Consider the following 16,860-nt stretch of genomic DNA (forward strand, 5'->3'; position numbering starts at 1 on the left):
ATGTTAAGATTTTGAGGCATATCGTAGAAGTATCTATAATACAATAGATAAAATGCATAAGGACACTGGGGAAAAATTAAAGGTGGTAGAGTTGCAGGAGTGGTTAAAATGCCAGAATGCATGCCAGAAAACCTCCTATGCTTGCTGGGCAGGGGGGCAAGCTTAGATTTTTATCTTCACAGGGTTACAGTAGAGGATCATAGATTACAAAAGGGAAATATCCATAGCTTTTCCTGGTCCTAAGACCTGGGAGGAGTTTCTCCTCCAAAGACTCATAAAGTGTGCAATGCTTGTTGTGGGTAGACATCATCCTCAACAATACCCTTATTATAGACTGTATCAGCTTTTCCTGTGTGACAGATCACCCCAAAGCATAGTGGCTTAAAGGAACAGCCAGTTGTTTAGATCATGATTTTATGAGTTGGCAATTTGGACTGGACACAGTTGGGCAGTCCTGCTGGATTCATTCCTGTGTTTGCAGTCAGCTAGGCTGTCAAATAATCAGCTAGGCAGCTCTAGGGTTGGCCAGCTGTCAGCTGGGGCAGTGGTGTGGGGACTTGGCCTTATACCTTTCACCACCCAGCAGGCCAGCTCAGGCTTTTTTTTTTTTTTTTTTTGGTGAGGACTTAGGGTTGTAGGAGCAGCAACAGGACAAGCCCAAATTTTCAAGTGTATTTCAAATCTCTGCTTGTTCAGTTTTGCAACCAAAATAAGTCTGGTGATGAAGCCCAGGGTCCCTGTGGAAGAGGACCACAGAGGATGTGGATGTGGGCAGGTGCAAACCAGTATGCTGATAATTTAGCCATACAGATATGTAATTAATTTGACTGATTCTTATAATATTTTTGCTGCAGTCTGTGAGTGGCTTTATTTATTTATAGGAAGGTAAACAATCTGAAAAACATTATTTATGGAATGATACAGAATGAATTTAATTATTTAATTAATGACCATAGCAAATATTTCTCATTTATCTATTGTATCGCTTTATTATAAAAACCAATTTAAATATTCATTATGGAAATACTTGCCTTCTAAGCACAGGAATTGTGGAAACAAAATACACTCTCAGGAGCCTGGGTGTGAAAACAACCCACAGCGGGTAGCCACGAGCACATTACCTGTACAGAAATCTCTGTCTTACTCTCTTTTTCTCCTGTATTTCTTTTGGACCCTTGATCACTCATTTGAAATATTTGACCAGAACTCTATGAGAGGAAAGCAGAGAAGTAGTATCTAATTTTGCAACAAGAGAAGCTGCTCATTATATACAGTTGTATTTATGAAATTTGCTGAGCAACACAGGCTGTGGAATGAATGATAATGAATTCAGCCTTTAAATTATTTTTTTTGTCTTATACTTTATCAGGCTGTGTTCTAGATTCTCAGAAAGGAACTACTGTGGGGAGATCCTTTTCTCTCAGCTGGCGGAGCCACCCAGATGTGACCGAGCCAATGCGATCCAGGAGTGCCACCACATCTGGGGCACCAGGAGTTGAGAAAGCAAGAAATATCGTTCGTCAGAAAGCAACCGGTAAACATTTAACTATTTCTCTAAGGTCTAGTTGCTATCTGAAGTGGATCTATAGGAATAAATGTTTTAAAAGTTTTAAAATTCCACTCAGAACTTAAATACATGGCCTTTTATTAAATGGGATATTTCCATATCTTTTAGTTGTCTGTTCCAGTTACTTCAAATCCATTTTTTGATACTTATTTCTGAATCTTTCATTGTGAAAAAGAAACTTGAGATGTTAGTATTGAGTGAGATATCTGTGCAAAAGAGAAAATAGATATTTTGTTTAAACCCTAAAGAAAATACATTCTCTGTCATCACACAGTTGCACCACTGTTGTTGTTGAGCACCATTAATCTTAGTGTGGCACTGTTCCAGCAAAGAAAAAGGGAATAATGTACTTCGTTTGCAGGACTGGAGGGGGAGAGTTAAGTGTTTTGCTTCTTTGGGGAAATAGAGCTTTACATGCCTGGAGCTGTTGTCCTTCTAGCCTGTTAGAACTAACAAGAACTTGACCAAGAACCCACAGTCTTTTTGATTGGTTTGCTACACTTTTCTTTAAAGACCAAAAGAGAAATCTTTAAAAAGTAAGCTTATATCCCATATTTGATAAGAACAAATAAAGGCCCTTCTCCCTTACCCCCAATAATTTTGAGGCTATAACTACATTTAAAACAAATTTATCTGAGTTTCCTGTGTTTTTTCATGTCAGTAATACCGTGCTGCTATAATTGATATTTAGCATGTTGACTGAAGAAAGGCACGATATTCTCTGGTCATAAATCAGAATCATTTCTACTCAGTGATTTTACAGTGCTTAGTGTAGTACAGATGGCTTGGAATCCTGTTGGAGTCTTTATGAAAATCTAGTATACCTAATATATTATAGCTTAACCCTAACTGTCTAATGCTCTTTGCCATAAAAAATTTGTTGATAATTATCACTTTATCTACATTCGCCTCCTGTTCTACTTTTACTTTTCTTCATCTTCTCCCCTGAGGAGAGACTCATTTCCTAATAACAGGCAACTTTGAGGAAGGCTTACTCAGTGATTTCCATTCTTGTCCCAACTCCTAAAACTCCTTTTTTCCATTTTAATCAGAGCAGAACTTTGTGACAAAGTGGCATCATGCCACAGCTGCCCAGACTCCCTGATACCCCTCAGGGCCCTAGAACTGTAATGATAATAAAAGTGGTCATTCAAAACACTGTGTAAACTCTACATTCACATTTTAATGAGCAACAAACTATTGTATGTTGCATGCTCCTTATTCCCCTACTTGGCCAAAACACAGCTATAGATGAGATTGTATTTTAGTTTTTCAACAGGTTTCAGACCAACAATACAATAATGGCACCGGTAGCATTCTTAGTAATCTTTGGTGCATTTATGCCAGCAATCTTCTGTTCATCAGTGTTCTCAAAAAGCCATGGTATTGCAGCAATAAATACTTTTACAAAATCATGTTAAAGACATTTTAGACTATGTCACTTTAAAGTCATAAACCTGACCTTTTTAGGATTAATTAAATTAATTAAATTTAAATTAAATTGAATTTAAATTAAAAACATTTGGAACCATAATCCTTAAAAGATAATGAGATAAGAGCTATTGAGTAGAACGGGCCTATTACCTTTATGTATTTTGTACACACATATGTGTATCTTTTTTTTTTTTAAAGATTTTATTTTTTAGTAATCTCCACACCCAAGTGGGGGCTTAAACTACAACCCTGAAATCAAGAGCTGCATGCTCCACCAGTGCCCCATGCATTTCCTATTCTGTTTTACACATTTATCTTTTTAGTTGCCTGTGAAAACAATAGTCTCTGAAGATTTTATTATATCATGCTGTTTTATAAAATTAATTTATAAAGACTAATAGTTACTATATAAATAAACTGGTTTTACTCAGTTTTTTTATTTATATATTGTGTAATAATTCACCTTTCTATCTTTTAAAAAAGGCCCAGAATACTTTCATGGTAGATTTTGACTTGTGTGGAGTCTCCTGTTAATGACAGAACAGCAGCTGAGGAAGTTAGTTTTCACCACATTTATTTAGCATTAAAGTGCTTATTATGAAAGACACGTTTGAAAGTGACTTTTTTTTTCCTAATCCCAATACAAGAATAATTTAAGACCATTATAGTATAATCTGGCTCGCAGACTACATGTAGATTGGGAAAATGTTAGTGATGGTGATAAGATGAAAATAATAAAATAATCAATTGCGGAGTAGGGAAATGGCAATTAATTTAACAGAGAATCAACTACTTTGCAACTTAAAGGAAACTGACAAGGAGAGTCTTAAAAAATTATAAAGGAAAACTTTGTTCCTGAGTGTGAATTATGCTAAAATTTTAGGTGTCTAAAATGAATGATTAAAGCAAGTCAGTTTCCACACAAAAAAGTTATCCTAAGTTTTATTATTTCTAAAATATCTAGTGACCAGTTTTGAGAAAATGTAGTCATTTCACTTATAAAAGGAAAGCTCTTCTAAACACCTCTGACATTGAGAGATGAACACATCTTTTAGGAAATTTGAAGTAAGTCAGTTTGACATTTGCATGGAAGTCATTGTCCCTTAAGTATTATCTTACCCATTCATGAAGTATACTATTAATCAATTTAGATGTGGGAGAAAGAACTGGGAATTTGCCAGAGAATGGGGCCCGTGAAGATGCAAGGAAGTAAAAAGTTTATTTCTCTCTTTACAAATGTATCATTCTTATTTGTATTTCTGCTTCATTAATGTGAAATAAAATCATGTAAAAATAATAAAACAGCAAGTAAACCTTTATATTAGTTTTAAGAATAAAAGTGATCTTACTGATGGTAGTTTCATATATATGAGGTGTATTCTCTTCCTTTGTTTTCTTCCTCTGTTTTCTCAAATGGTCATTTCACTAGCAGTCTTTTGAAAACTTAAGAGCATTATAAAGTTCATACTAAGAAATTATGGATTTTAATAAGCACAAAGTGTGTTATGAAAGGATGAGTTTCATGGAAATTCCAAATCTTTTGATGTTCAACTTGACTTTTATGTGTTTCTGAGGTTTTAGGACATTTAATTTTCTAAATGATTTGCTTTTGAATACAGTCAGCTCTCAGTAAACTAATTTTTGAATTACTTATATTTTAGAGCAATTTTAGTCTTAGGCTAGATTTTTCCCTCCCTCCCCATGGTCTTCTCATATGTGTGTCCTTTAGGAAGGGAAAACTGATTATAATGTCTTCCCAAATAAAAAACCCAAATGTGAGTCTGATACACAGGAGGAAAAAAGAAAAGCTAAACATGTAAAGCATTGTAAAATAAGATTATTTGTGAATTGCCCATTTTCCCACGTCATGAGAATGACTAAAAGTTGGCTGTATTTAGAGACTACGATTAAATACTCTGCTTTGTACTGCCTTCCTGTATGTATAAAATCACTTCCTTTAAATATTGAAAGAAAGACCAGAAAAATAGAAGTAAAAAAAAGTGAAAGATCCTGATGTGCTTTTGACATAATTGTTACTTTATCTCTCCTGGAAGCTAAGCGAAGCCAGTCTATCAGCAACTGTGTCCACCTTTCTGAGGCTTTGCCTGCCACTAAAAGCGTCCCGCTCCTCCTTCACACCGTGAGCGCTCTCTTACCTGGTCTCTCTTACTCCTCTTGCTCTCACAGGCTGTCAGGTACTGTAATGCTGTCTCTTGTGTCCGTCAGTGTCCCTGGGCTTCTCCTGCTTGCCACTGGGCCTTGCCTCCTTTGTTAAACCCCTCCAGTCCCCCACCATGCATGCGTGCCTGGCCATTGCACTTTGCACTTACTTTTAATGAATATTAATAATTGTTTTTATGTAGTTAGATGTTTAGTAGCAATTAAACAGTCAAGAAAAATTTCTTTAACACCACTGTTCTTTGCTTTCCCAGTTAAGAAGGATACAGGATTTTGTGGCCCATAGTTTTTCACAGTGATGACTGCCTCAGTGTGCCTTCTGTACAATGCCTGCAGAACAAAAGTTTTGAGTGTGTTAGTGTCTGAATGCTTTCAGTGCCTCTCCGAAATGGATAAGTGGGAAAATTCATGTAGGCAAGAACTCCTTGGAATTAATAAACCATAAACATGTACAAAGAAATAATGTTTATGGAGATTCACACTGATTATTAAGATCTGAGTTTAGAAAAAGATGCTAAAAAGTGCAATTTTTAAAACAAGGAGATGTTGTTCTTGGGCTCCAGCCGATTAAAATGGAGTTTAGCCACATGTAGTTTGCACACAGTGTTCTTCTGGATTATTAAGACATTATGGCACCAAAAGTGGTGATTTTTGGCACAGACCCCTCAACAATGGATCTTCTTTGCTCTACAATGAATAATTAAGCCCATGCCGAGTTACTTTGCAATGATTCTGTAATGAACTGAATCTTCATGTTAAAGAGGGACATGTTTTCGTGTTCATTTTTCAGAAAGATGGTATTATAGATAGTATTTATTTAGTATCAGAGATAGCCTGCTTGTGACTTTTTGTAGCACTTAATCATGCCATACGGAAGTGAAGCAAAGCAGAATCAAATCTTCATTTCCCTGATAAGTGTGTAAGATATCGTATTATTTAATTAGCAGAATATGAGGGAAGAAGTCCATTTTATTGAGACTGAAGAGTACATTTCTTAGAAAATACTTTTCTGTAGTAAGTACCAAAGGTGAAACACAGTAAGAATGGTAATATATATGGTCACAGGTCAGTTAAATTACTCATGAGCATTAACTAGTTGATAATTTGGTTTTCAAAAAAGTACTACTGCCTAGAAATGATTAATAAAGCATTTTAAGTAGTTTGCTTTCTATTTGTCTGATATTCAGCTGATACGTACCCAAAAGGAGTTCTTTTCATGGTGGAAAGTTTTTGTTTCACATTCCATATTTTCCCCCATATAGTTCCTTTCATAAAAGTTTCTACTAGTGTGTCCAGAATATTTTCTCACAAGAAACCTATTTCTGTTTGTAATAATTTTAGAAACTTTTTTCTCATTCACTGCTACATTTTAGTTTACTCAGATTCTTGATTCCCATATATAGGTACATAGTTCCAGCAGAAATTAAATGTAGGGGCGCCTGGGTGGCTCAGTGGGTTAAAGCTTCTGCCTTCGGCTCGGGTCACAATCTCAGGGTCCTGGAATCGAGTCCCACATCAGGCTCTCTGCTCAGCAGGGAGCCTGCTTCCCTTCCTCTCTCTCTGCCTGCCTCTCTGCCTACTGTGATCTCTGTCTGTCAAATAAATAATTTTTTTTTTTTTTAAGAAAAATTAAATGTGGTTTAAAACAGTGGTTCTCAACTGGGGATGACTTTGCCCCCCAGGGAACATTTGACAGTGTCTAGAGACCTGTTGTCACTGCTGGGGCAGTGCCACTGACATCTAGCGGGATGCTGCTAACCAGCCATACTGGCTCCTCAGGATGGCCCCCTCATGAAGAATTATCTGACCCAAAGTATCAATAGTGCTGAGGTTGGGAGACCCTGATTTGGAGTGAAATGAAGCAGGACATGCTGAGTCAGTATTTTCCTGCCTTTGTCGTCCTTATTTCTGGTTTTATAGCACAAAGGATAAAGGGACTTAGCAACATAGTGACATTGAGAACAATCTACTTTTCCCTGTGTTTCATCTGACAACTATGGTAGCAAGCTTCTCCTTAGTCTGATGCCATTTGTTCTTTACTATTAAGGTGATGCGTTTTCCTTTGGAATTGTCCTATCAAGAGACTAGGCCAAGAACAGTGTGTATCAGTCCTGTCTTAGATTGTACATTCCCACTAGAGAATGTTGGCACTCTAGAGTATTAAATTTGTGTTCCAGTTTAAATCCTAGTGTGTTGACATATCTTGATTACTGTTGCTAAGTATAGATGTGGGTAGATAGATGTATATCCACCTATCCATAGTATGCAGATACTATTAATGTTGACTTTCTGGCCACAAGTTCTTTACTATAAAAATGATTACTAATTTTGTTTTCATTTGTTAATATTTCTTGTTTTGTTTCTAGTCTATAGGACTATACAACATGCCAGAATTGCTTTAAATAATATAAATAGTAGAGAATTACTTACCTTCAGCCACTACTATATTTATTCTAGTCCCTATAGGGTTCTTTATTTGGTGGCATCAGACTTTTGGTTGGGAAAGTAATAACCACCTGTATGCCATTTATATGAATAGCTACATAAACATCTGGGAGGTAGAACTGACAGTTTCAGTGATTTTCCTCTTTCTCCTTTGTGGGAACAATTCTTTCCAGCAGTTTTACAATTTTAACTGGCTTTATGTTGGGACATTTATCAATCTGTAGTGCTTATACGCCATGTAAATGATAGATTTTATTTTTGTTTTGGGGCCACTGTAATAGTAGTAATTAGAGGATCAATGATCTTACCTCATTCTAAAAGAGACTCAGTGGTACCTAAGTGAAAGCCTTGTTTAGCTGCTTCTGCTTCTGTTTCTCAGGCTTTCAGCTAGTACCTGTGTGTGAACTGACTCATAGTTGGACCTCCTAAGAAACCCCAAGATGATGAGTTGATTTATATCTCTTGTGCTTTTTATAGGGCCAAGTCAGTATCATGTACCATACTTTAAAAGCAAATTACACTATTAATTTTGCCTTTGCAACTCTGTATGAGGGGTAAATGAAACCCAGAATTTTGGTAATTGAAGAATGACTCTCACACTTCATTTAATAAGATTGGTTAAGGAAGCCTTAGATTAAAGAGTGAGTGAAATTTCTTTGAAAAATAGTCAGACATCTGGAATAAATAGAAGTTTCTAAAGACTTTGCATAGTTAATTTAATCATGTGGATTTTTCTCTCAGTGGGAAAAAAATGAAGTAATTCTAATTTGATCATTTTCCTGGTGTTTTGAATGGAGCTTTAGAAAGCAATGATTTAATACTAGTGTTGTGTAACTTACACTGTCAAGAAGCTAGAAGGTTAGTACTTTTAAAAATTTGGGTTATTGGGTTAGCAGTGCTTGAGAGAAAGTGAATGATTTGGTGAGCCTGAGATAGAATTTAGCTCTTTGATATGATTCAAACAAATTGTGTGATACTCAAAAGAGAAAATTCATTAGACCTACCAGAATGTATACTGTAATTTTTATATAACTCAAATTGTTCATTTCTGTTTGATTATCAGATAATCCTATATCTTGATATTTGTATATTGGTGTTAAAATAGTCTTAATTTGTTTTGAAAAAACAACTGCTCCCAGCTGGAATGGGAGCAGCTTTAACAAGCAGCTTTCTTAAATAAAAAGCCAGCAGAGGGAGCTCAAGAACTGTTTAAAAAAAGAAAAAGTACTAACAAAATGTTTTTGGTATTCATTTGTTCATTATGCAAGACATATATTGAGTATATACTTAGCACAAATTGTGAGAAAAAGCCAAGAAATGTACATTTGCAAATCAGGAGATTGAGTTTTAATTGTGGGATGAGAATTTATTTTTCCACACTCTGTCACATAACAGTCAACTCTAGGAGTAGCTCAGAGCACAAGTGGCACAGCAGCCCTAACAGCACATTTGACACTGTGATTCTTCTCTTCCTTTCCATTTTCATCATGGATGTTCCCATCCTTACCACTACTGGTGATTTCTGTGGTCTTGGACTTATTCCATCTGAGAAGTCCCTACCAACAGTTTTACAAAAACAAAGCCTTAAAGCTGCATTAGGCCAGTCTGTTGGGAAGGCACACCAGCTGGTGATGGCAGGCTCTTGGCCCGTCTCTTGTGTTGAGAACCAGTGGGGACACTCGAATTTGGAAGCCATGGTGCTGTGGCTGTCCTGTATCCCACCAGATGGCGATGTTCTTTATCTTTGAAATGATGCTGCCAGTGTTGGCCTTGCTTTTATTTGTTTCTGCTCCTAGCCCAGAAGCCAACATCTACCAGCTTTTGGCACCAAGTTTAAGCGAATTAAACCAACTCTTCCCACTGTCCATAAAAATTGACATTTGCCAATTATTTTTTAGAGAATTAGGAAGCTCTTGGGCTCCCTCTACTGATATTAGATTAACAAGTAGGTTCATTAACAAATATGAACACTACCCAGAAGGTTTCAGTGTCTTGCATAATTAGAATAAACAATGAAGGAAGACAGCCGGAAGGGGCTGGTCCCATGGTATCTTCTGGCTTCTGTTGCCTAATGCCAAAGAACCTAGAAGCAGACCTGTGAAAAGGGCCTAGTCTGTGCTTGGGGCCATGTGGGGACATCACAGATATGTACACATGTCTTGTGTCTCTCTGCGGGAAAATGAACAGTTGACTATTCAAGAGAAGAGAAGGGCAAAGACAACCTGGAAAAGCCGTGCTTTAATGGATCTGTGTGTTCTTGCTGCCTTGGCCTTTGTTTGCTCATGCCCTAAGTTCAGTTTCTCTTGGGTTTCTAAATTTAGACTGTGGCCTGGTACTCTGAATTATAAGTGAAGCATCACACAAATTTTATAGTTTTGAAGTCTCGTAACTTCTAAAAGTGTACTTTAAAATGGAATTTTTATTTGGATAGTAAAAACAGCAAGCTTTTGTTGAAGTCCTGTGTATTACAGTTAGAATCTTCTGACTTCCTGATTAGGGAGAACCAGCGCTTTGGCTTATCTTTGGAGTAAAGGGTTAAACTGAGGATGGAATGTGGGCAACAAGCCTCATTTCAGGTGAGAAAGTGGGTAACACTGCCAGGTAGGATGATACGGGCTAAATTTGGGTCTGTCTCTTTTTAGAAGTAGTGAAACTTAAGTTAATTAAAATTTTTGGAAATATGTTCTAGCTATATAGACATAAAGTTTCACAGTTCTCTGAGTGAGTGTGGAGTCTGCTGAGGGCTGCAATGGTGGGGTTCATATGCAGGACCACATGGCAAGTCCAATAGGAGGGGCGTCCCAGCAGCACAGGAGGCAGGGAGGCAGGTAGTAACAGGTCAGAAGTTAGCGTGGAGGAGTGAGCAGCCGAAGGGAGAGAGTAGCAGGCACAGGTGAGCTAGCACTGCTTGAGACTAAAGTGAGTGAGGGGGGCCACCTGTGTGGTGTGTTACATGTGTAGGGGATCACATATGTAGGGTGAGGTCAGGGGGATCCCTCTATTCACTGTGCGCAACATAGGCTTGACTGTACAGTGATGGAGGACCACAGCAGGAGACAACTGGTGCAGACAGATCTTAAGTTTAGAGGGACCTCTCTGGAGCCACATAGAGTATAGAGAACTCATTCTCTAGGAGCTTGTATTTCATAATAATGCTAGCTGACATTGTCCAGTGGTCAGTACTCATCTGTGGTTTTCTATTTTATGGCATTTATATATTGATTCTTTAAAAATACAAGTGGATCATTTTTGTACTTTAGTGATTAACTTAACTTTGCATTTGGTGGTATAAACTATTGAAGAATTACCCAGTATTTTATTTTGGACACTTGTGCATTTATCTGTTAAAAGGAGTAATAGAATTGAAATTCCCATTTCCTAGAGAGGGGTGTGTATGTGACTTTCTCCTCTCCTCAAGTGCAAATTACCTATTCCGTGTATCTCCTCATTCTCTCATTCCTTGGCATGCCTGTCCCTAAAATTCCAACTGACTTTTACAGTTCATAACCATTTCAGCAGATTTTTCTCTCTTTTTTTTTTCTCACTTTGAAAATCAAAATGTTTTGCAGAACTTAAAATGTATTCTGGGAGTGGAATATCACTGTTAACAAGTGTAGAAAACTTTACGATGCAAATGCAGATTGTTTTACTGTATAATTTTTGTTGGGGGGTATCTAAAACTACATTTTTAGAATCAGTTGGTTCAGTGGTGAAATTATTTTGAAAAGTCTTGAAATACATCTCTGCATGTTTTGTGTTCACGCCTACAGAGGTGGAAGAATGTCAGCAGTCAGAAAATGCACCTGCAGCTGAATCGGGCTGTCTGGCAGTGGAGCAGCAGCACCTCACGCGGAGTAGCAGCACACCTGACGTCACTGAGCCGCTGTGCTCAGATTCTCCTCAGGGTATGGAGTAGCAGCAATTCCCTACACAGGGCTGCAGGTCCTGGCTGGGAAGGAGCTGCAGGCCGGACTGAATTCTACACTTATTCTAACCTGACTTCATTTATTTTTAAGGGAACTTTCTTTTTAAGTTTGCAATGATGTGACTTCTGGCAATGAAACATTTTCAGTTTATTTTAATACATTTATCTAAATTATATATAGTTAGGTGCACCTCTTTTTAAGAGTAACCTGTTTGAGGACTGGAGAGAAGTCCAGAGAGACTGCAATAGGTGGGATGTGAGAATGCTACACCACGGGGTCAGCAAGAGCAGCAAAGTTGGGCGGGGGGCGGCGAGGGGCGCATGGGAAAGGGCTGTGTGAGGAGAGCCATAAAAGGTGACCATGAGCATGGAGACCTGGCCAGACTTGTGAGAAAGTTTATTAGCAGCTAGTGGACTCTGCTGAAGTTGAAACAATAACTTGGGATAACACACAGTGTCTCCAACACCTTTCAGCAACAGCAGGGCATGGACGGCAAAGAGCCAGATGGCTAGACCTTTAAACCGCAAACAATGTATTTTTCAGTGATAGCGGGTGTTTTAGTTGTGTCAGTGAGTGTGCTTATTATCATTTAGTTCTAGTTTCATCAGTTAAGTAAATAAACCAGCTTCTTTATCAGTAAGTTACCTCATAGCCTCATCAAAAGAGTAGGCAAGTGTTCCCTCTTAGAGATCTTGTTGAAATAAGAAAATACAATTAAGAAATAACTTGAGAGATGTATTATCTGAAAGATTTTCTCTTCTCCAAAAGGTTTTGTGTAAGACTGCTGTGATTTTTTTTTTCCCCCTGAAATATTTTGTAGATCCACCAGTTCCCTGGAGTTTTCTTCTAGGAAGATTTTAAAATACCATTCAAATTTATAAATCATTTTAAGACTATTAAGATACTTCCTTATTTTGATTCAGATTGAGATATGTTTTTCTGGGAGTTTTTTCCATTGATATATATATATTTTCAAATTTATTGGCCTCTTATCATTTGAATATTTATAGGCTGTGTGGCAATACTCCCTTTTTTATTACTGATACTGGTTATTTTTGCATTTTCTCCCCAGTCTTTATTCTTGAGTAATACTGAGCCACTGTACTGCTCTATTTTCCTGTCAGTTCACCTGGCCAACTCAGGTAGCTTTCCGCTGAGATCCCTCTCTGAAGGCCCCCAGGAGAGGTCTTGCTGCCCTCCCTTGCACTAACATAATGTGCTAAGTGGACCTTGTTGGCAACAGTGAATAGCATTCAGTCCATTCCCTGTGGGGTCAAAGATTCTGTAGAGTAGATTTGACCCGTAGGCTACCAGTTTGCCAGATCCATAATTTCTGTTTTTACGTATCTTAGGATATCTAAATTTGATTTATTACTCATACATAAAAATCTTTTTCTAATTTTATCATCTGAAATTTTATTTTATAAATTTTCCCCTCAGAGTCCAAGGCTATTCAAGAAAATAAAGGACATGTGAAGAAAGAACATGAAGGAATAACAGTAAGATATTTTCGAACTATAGTTTGTTGTTAAAAATAAACATAAATTGTTGGCAAAATAAATTTCTTAGTAGCAGTGATACTTTAATTAATTTATTTATTTTAAAGATTTAATTTATTTATTTGATAGATAGCGAGAGAGGGAACACAAGCAGGGAGAGTGGGAGAGGAAGAAGCAGGCTCCCACTGAGGAGAGAGCCCAAAGCAGGGCTTGGTCCCAGGGCCCTGAGATCATGACCTAAGCTGAAGGCAGATATTTAACCTACTGAGCCACCCAGGTGCCCCAGCAATACATACTTTTAAAACATTTCTCCCTTTGGATGGGTTATTGGCTATTGGTTATTGTGATTGGTGATTAGTTACTGAGATCTCTTAAGACTTGCTTGCTTTCTGTGTAAAATTACAGTCACATTACAAAAATAGAAAAAATTAGTGGGAAAATGGAATTTACCTTCTGGTCTGTACATAGCACTCTATATTAAGCAGATATCCTTTCCTGTCAAACATATTCAGATTCCCTCTTCCTGATAACTGCTTTTAGTAGTAGGTTCCACCTAACATGAGATGCTAGCTAAGTGAGTTTTTGCAAAGATCAGTTATGATTTCTTTTTTAGAAAAAGGTAAAATAGCATGTATTGGTTTGTTTTAGACTGAATATAAAGTATAAAGAAGAACATTGAAAAGTAGTCCATATCTCATGCACTCAGATAACTCCTGCTTAGTCATTTTTAAAAATATGTAGTATATATTAATGGAAAACTCAAACATTACAGAAAGGTGCAAAATAAACAGAGAAATCTGCTCCCTAGTCCTTCTGCATAGAAGATAACCAGTCTTTATTTCTGTCTTTTTTTTAAAGGGGCATATACCAGTTTATGTATGTATATTCTGGATATATGTGTATGTATATTTCAACAATCAAACACCTACACATCCACCGCCCAGTTAAAGAACTAGAATTTTTCAGATGCTGTTGCTTTGGCCTATAGGTTCTTTCCTTGTCCCCTCAGAGAGCAGCATTATGTTGGCTTTGTGTTTATCATGTCTTTGCTTTGCTCTGTAGTTTTTCTCTATATGTATGTATTTCCAAATATTATATCCTTTAGTTTTCCTTATTTTTTTAATGAGAGAATGTGTATTTTCCGAAGTGATTACACCACTTATTTTTTTGTCAGCAATGTGTCAAGAGTTCCCATTCATACAAATCAACACTTGCAATTGTCAGATTTAAAAATTTTTATGAGTCAGATGGGTGAAAATGGGATCTCATTTTATTTTGTATTTCTCAGACTAATAAAGTTTAAAATCTTTCCACATGTTGATTGACCATTGTTTCATGTGGTGTCTTTGCCATTTTCCTATTGATATTTTGTCTTTTTCTCTTTTATTTGTACTAATTCTTTATACAGTCTAAAGACTGATCCTATTTTGGTTATATTTCTCCAAATACCTTTTTTTCTAGCACATGGCTTACATTTTCAGTCTCTCAAGGGTGTCCTGTTGATGAACAGAAGTTTTTGGTTTTTTGTTTTTTTTTTTTTTTTAACCGGGTATTTTTAACCATTTTTGTGGTTAGGTTTTATGAAAATCTTAAAATGCCAACTCTACAAGCATAAGAATACTTACAAGTATTTCAGTTTTGGTGTACACATTTAGGTCTTTCATCCATCTGGAGTTGATTCTTGTTTATGGAGTGAGATAGAATCTAATTTTATTTTATTTTTTCCCACATGGATAACCACTTGTCCTAGGTCTCATTTATTGAACTCATTTTTCCTTCATTGATCTGAAATGATACCTTTCTCTCATATATATTTATCTTGACTCATTGGTTACTTTGTCTCTGTGGAGAGTAGTATAACATCTTAATTACTATAGTTCCCCTATTTCTTTCTCCCTTCCGCCCACCTTCTTTTGAAAACTATTTTTCTACTATCTTTTGTCTTTCATTGTTGCTATTGAGAATTCTTCTGTCCACTCTGTCTAGTTGTTGTTCTTTGCTGTTCTTTGTCCTTGCCCTTCAGTCTTCCTACATTATATTTAGGTGCATTTTCTTTTGGTTTATACATTTGTCATTTTTGTATATGCTATATGTCATGCATCTGTGAATGCTTGTTCTTCCATTGTTTTGGAGAATTCTTGATAATCGTTTCTTCAAATATTGCCTCTATTTGTTCTTTCAGCTCTTCCCCCCCCCCCTGGAATTTTGAGTAGAAATACATTTGGACTTTCTCATTTTTATCTTCCATGTTCTGTCTCCTTTCATATTTTCCACTCTTCTTGGCCCTCTTCTACATTCTAGGTAATTCATCAGATCTGTCTTTCATTCAGTTTGATAGTTCCTCTCTTTACTTATATGGAGTTGGCTATTTAATACTTCCCCTGGGTTTTTTAGTTCCAACATTATAACTTTTGCTTCTGAAAGTTTAGGTTAATTCTTTTTAAAGATTTCTTGCAATTTCTAATAAGTTCTTTTGCTTGCTCACTTTAAAACAGTTACAAATTACAATTCTAGATTCTTTTTCTGATTATCTGAAATCCTTAGGGGTGGGAATGGGGTGTAAGCCTGACTGATATTTGTTGTTTCTGAAACTCTTGTACATGTGATTTATTTCCTTGGGTGCTTGGTGATCTTTTATTGTGAGTTCCTAGCTGATGGACCTTAATCCACAGAAAATCTGAATGTCTGAAGTGATGGAGTTTCACCAGGACAACAATGTGTATTTGTTTCTTCCAGGAACCAAGGAGTGCTACTTTAATCCTAGACTCTTGGTCCTTTTGCCACTGGCAGTGGTGATACTAGATTTACCCTTACAGCAGCCCCATTTCACTGCTCTGGTTTCTGCTCACTTTGTGGGAGGGGTTGGGGACAGAGTGTGGATCACTGGAAGGTTTATTCTACTCCTGTGAGCCTGAAATTTTGGTGTAAAATCTGTTTCTATAGCTGGAGGAAATGTAGTCAGAATCTGACGTGCCCGCATTCTGCTTTTTAGTTAAGGAAAGATCCTGGGTATATTTCTGTTATCACATTAGGCATATATTATCCTTCTTGTTTTTAAGATTATTAGAGAGAGAGAGAGAGATTGATTAAGAGAACTAGTGGGAGGAGGGGCACAGAGGGAGAAGATGATTCCCTGCAGAACAGGAAACCTGTTGTGGGACTCGTTCCCGGGACCCTGGGATCATGACCTGAGCCGAAGGCAGACGCTTAACCGACTGAGCCATCCAGGTGCCCTGTATCATCCTTCTCTAAGGCTGGGTAATATTTTTTTCGTGTGGTGGTAGTCTTCTGAAAATTTAATCCATGACATACTTTTTTGTTTTAGCTTCATAATTACTCTGTTTTTTAATTATCCATCTCTGCCCCTCTTTTTCATTTGTTTGCTTGTTTAGTGGTCTTCCCTTTAGTCACCTCATTGAACCCCAGGTTTTTTATGCACTTTGCCCTGGAGGACCTTAAATGTTACATCTTCATTCCTGAGTTTCTCCTCTATCTCACTAGTCCTAGAGTTTTGGTGCCCACTTACAATATATTTGCTTTGGACATTTAGTCCAAAATATCGAAATATCAGAAATCTTCTCAAGTTCCTTGGTTCTTACGCTTCCTTCTTTCCTTCTTTCCATCCTTCCTTCCTGCTGTTCTCCTTCCTTCCCTCCTTCCTTTGTCACCATCGTTCTCATGTTTCCCTAGATTCATACCCTTTTGTGATTTAATTTTCCTCCACTCCCATATACAGCTCTCATATAAGCTCTTGTCTGTCATTCTACAGCATTTTCTTATTTGTCTTTTCTCCTTTTCCACTGTCAAAGTC

General features: G+C 37.1%; 1 protein-coding gene across 23 annotated transcripts in view; it reads left to right on the forward strand.

Moving 5' to 3' along the window:
• RALGAPA2 (Ral GTPase activating protein catalytic subunit alpha 2) overlaps positions 1-16,860 on the forward strand; it is a 328,431-nt gene that overhangs the window by 121,634 nt on the left and 189,937 nt on the right. For 19 of the 23 annotated variants that reach the window (XM_082743139.1, XM_082743124.1, XM_082743140.1 and 16 more), the window contains 3 exons: positions 1,370-1,534; positions 11,395-11,529; positions 12,991-13,049. In XM_082743139.1, the coding sequence (XP_082599265.1) occupies positions 1,370-1,534; positions 11,395-11,529; positions 12,991-13,049 (359 nt within the window). Of the gene's footprint in view, positions 1-1,369; positions 1,535-5,055; positions 5,197-11,394; positions 11,530-12,990; positions 13,050-16,860 lie in introns of all 23 variants that reach the window. The other 4 variants (XM_082743131.1, XM_082743136.1, XM_082743120.1 and 1 more) reach the window with 1 other exon arrangement.

This window comes from Mustela nivalis (genome assembly GCF_964662115.1).
Source record: "Mustela nivalis genome assembly, chromosome: 8".
Classification (NCBI taxonomy): domain Eukaryota; kingdom Metazoa; phylum Chordata; class Mammalia; order Carnivora; family Mustelidae; genus Mustela; species Mustela nivalis.